The sequence below is a fragment of the Limulus polyphemus genome, unplaced genomic scaffold, assembly GCF_000517525.1.
Source record: "Limulus polyphemus unplaced genomic scaffold, Limulus_polyphemus-2.1.2 Scaffold9980, whole genome shotgun sequence".
Lineage (NCBI taxonomy): Eukaryota > Metazoa > Arthropoda > Merostomata > Xiphosura > Limulidae > Limulus > Limulus polyphemus.
Window position 1 is genome coordinate 5,861 of NW_013675590.1, and position 2,824 is coordinate 8,684.

The 2,824-nt window shown below is 27.6% G+C and overlaps 1 protein-coding gene across 1 annotated transcript in view; it reads left to right on the forward strand.

Moving 5' to 3' along the window:
- Positions 1 to 2,824, forward strand: part of LOC106476179 (calcyphosin-like protein) — an 8,306-nt gene extending 5,482 nt beyond the window's left edge. The window contains exon 3 of the mRNA XM_013936847.2: positions 1,787 to 2,824. Within this exon, the coding sequence (XP_013792301.1) occupies positions 1,787 to 1,888 (102 nt within the window). The 3' untranslated portion in view covers positions 1,889 to 2,824. The remainder of the gene's footprint in view (positions 1 to 1,786) is intronic.

The following is a 2,824-nucleotide window of genomic DNA, read 5'->3' on the forward strand; positions in this document are numbered from 1 at the left end:
ACTGTAGTTTGATTTTCCGCCTCTCGTTTCCATCTTCTTCACTTTTTTTTTTTTTTTTTACTATCCCACTCTCTGACACCAATTTGTTACGTCTCCGTTTGTTAATTGATTTTCCGTAACTTCGTTCCGACGAAACTTTAGCGACACAAGTCCTTACTTAATAAAACTGGTTTATTCTTTACGAATACAACTTTACGATACACTTATTTTCAACATTCGCGCTATAACAAACGCTAGTTCACGTCTCACGAGCTCCACTTCAACAATACGTCTCTCTCTGACTGCAGTTCAATTACTCATTACCTACACACACATTATTCTGTCACGTTGTCACCCTCTTTTATATACCAGACTACCCTATATCTAGTAAATGCTAGAGCATTCGCCAAAGTACAGGATAGTTCTAGAAAGCAGAGGGCGTGAGAATAGTCACATGATCTCGATGACGCAACAATACATTAGAAAACTTATAAACATTAAGTATAAATATAGGAATTTTAGAACCAGAAAAAAAATCAAAACTTTGGAAAACAGACAAGTGAAATGATGATCATGGACATTTACAAAAATGTTATTGAAATTTTTGTAGATTTAATTTGATTGCTATATTGTTACATAAAATTTTGAGAGAGTTTAGTTGACAAGTTCTAGATAAAGTTAATTTCTATCCAAATGTAGGAATCCACAGTTAATAGTGTCCAGAGTACTCGGGCTGTGTTGATGATTTGTACTGACAAAGGTTAAATATTTTCATACATGCACAAGTACATGTATTTAATAATTATAGTTTGAGATATTCAATAAACTAACAGCTAAGACAAATTGTAGTTTCTAAAATAATAATGTCTTTTAAAATCTTAACTTTTCTTTAAAACTTTCTTCTTTAGTTCTTTGTAATTTAAAAATTACACTGAAGAGATTGTAACAAACTTCAAATTCACTTGAATAAGGAATATTATTTTTTACTGAATAAATATTATAAATAGAAATATTTTTGTTCTACATTTTTGTGAAAAAAAAAATTTAAGGCAAATTTAGTATTATATGCAAGTTTTATATTTTAGCAAATATTCTCTTCTTCATCATAATAATGCATTTTGTTTTGTGGTATAGCTTATGCAATGTCACCAGTACCTTATTTTTGAAGAGCTTCTTTCAATTTCACTCATTATAAATTTTGTTTGGAAAAAATCATAAGATTTATAAAAAATTCAAATAATTTGTTGAATGAAAATTTCATCTTATAAAACGGAAATCAAGATAAAAAATGACCTCTATTCTTCCTGCAGTATTACATAATAAATAAATGTTCACCTTTTATTTTGCTTTAGTATTACATAATAAATAAATGTTCACCTTTTATTTTGCTCTAGTATTACATAATAAAAATGTTGACCTTATATCTTGCTGTAGTATTACATAATAAGTAAATGTTGACCTTATATCTTGCTGTAGTATTACATAATAAGTAAATGTTGACCTTATATCTTGCTGTAGTATTACATAATAAGTAAATATTGACCTTATATCTTGCTGTAGTATTACATAATAATAAAAAAGTTTGACCTTGTATCTTGCTGTAGTATTACATAATAAGTAAATGTTGACCTTATATCTTGCAGTACTATTACATAATAAATGCATGTTTACCTCTTATCTTGCTGTAGTATTATATAATATCTTCTATAACATAAAATTATTTAGAATAATTAATAATGATTAAAGCTCTTTAGATGTATTGGAAAATCTAAAATATACATTTATCAAAATTCTATCTAATTTCCAGGTGACATGGGAAGAATTCTTAAACTATTATTCTGGAGTGAGTGCTTCTATCGATTGTGATGCTTATTTTGACCTGATAATGAGACTAGCATGGAGATTGTAGGCACCACACAGTCAATTTCAGTATTCCAAAGTTAAATTACCTGTAACTCTTCCTTATACATGAGTTTCTTGAGAATTAAGTTACATTAGTAGAAGCTTTGAGAAGTTTCTACTTGTAATTTTGAGAAATAAATTTAACATTTAGAAGAAAAAAAAATTACATCTAGGTATGTTCATAATTCATTCTTTATCTGAAGTTCTGTTCATAGTATAGAGATGCCAAAAGACAAACCTTGTCTTTGGTGTTGCCCAAGAACGTTTTAGAAATTTACAACTGTACATTTCATTAAAAAAGTTGTTTTCATTTTCAATTTCACAAATCACTGTAGAAACTTTATTTTTCTACTTCATAGTTTCCATTTTAGTTACTTTATTTTAATAGTGACAGTCTTGGCTAGTTGATTGGCATTTGGAGATTTGATTTTAAAAATTAAAACCTGAATATATTGTTTAGAAACATGTTATGACAGGGGAAATATATCTTATGAATCTCACACACAACCTAATTTTGTAGAAAATATATCCAATTTAAGTAGAGACCAATATGTCTTTCTATTATTTTCAAATTTATGTTCAAAATATACATGCAGCTTATTAAGTTAAAGTGTATTTGTGATTGTTTTTATTGGATCTTCCTTATGTACCCTAGTTTTTTTTATTTGTTTAATTCTTGTCTATAATTTGATATAGCCCAAGTTGTTAAGAATAAGGGTGCTTCAAACTGTGTGTTTAATTGTTCTTCTAGTGTAGGTTCTATATGTACATAAAAAACATTAAAATATTTAGGCCTCTAGTATCTTCAAAAGCTATTTCTATAAGATTGTCTTTCATTTATTTAAAGTTATATTTATATTTCTGAAGCAGTTATGTAGTTATGGAAGTCAATAAAATGAACTAAAACTGATTGTATGGTCCATGAAAAACCACGCAGTTAAAA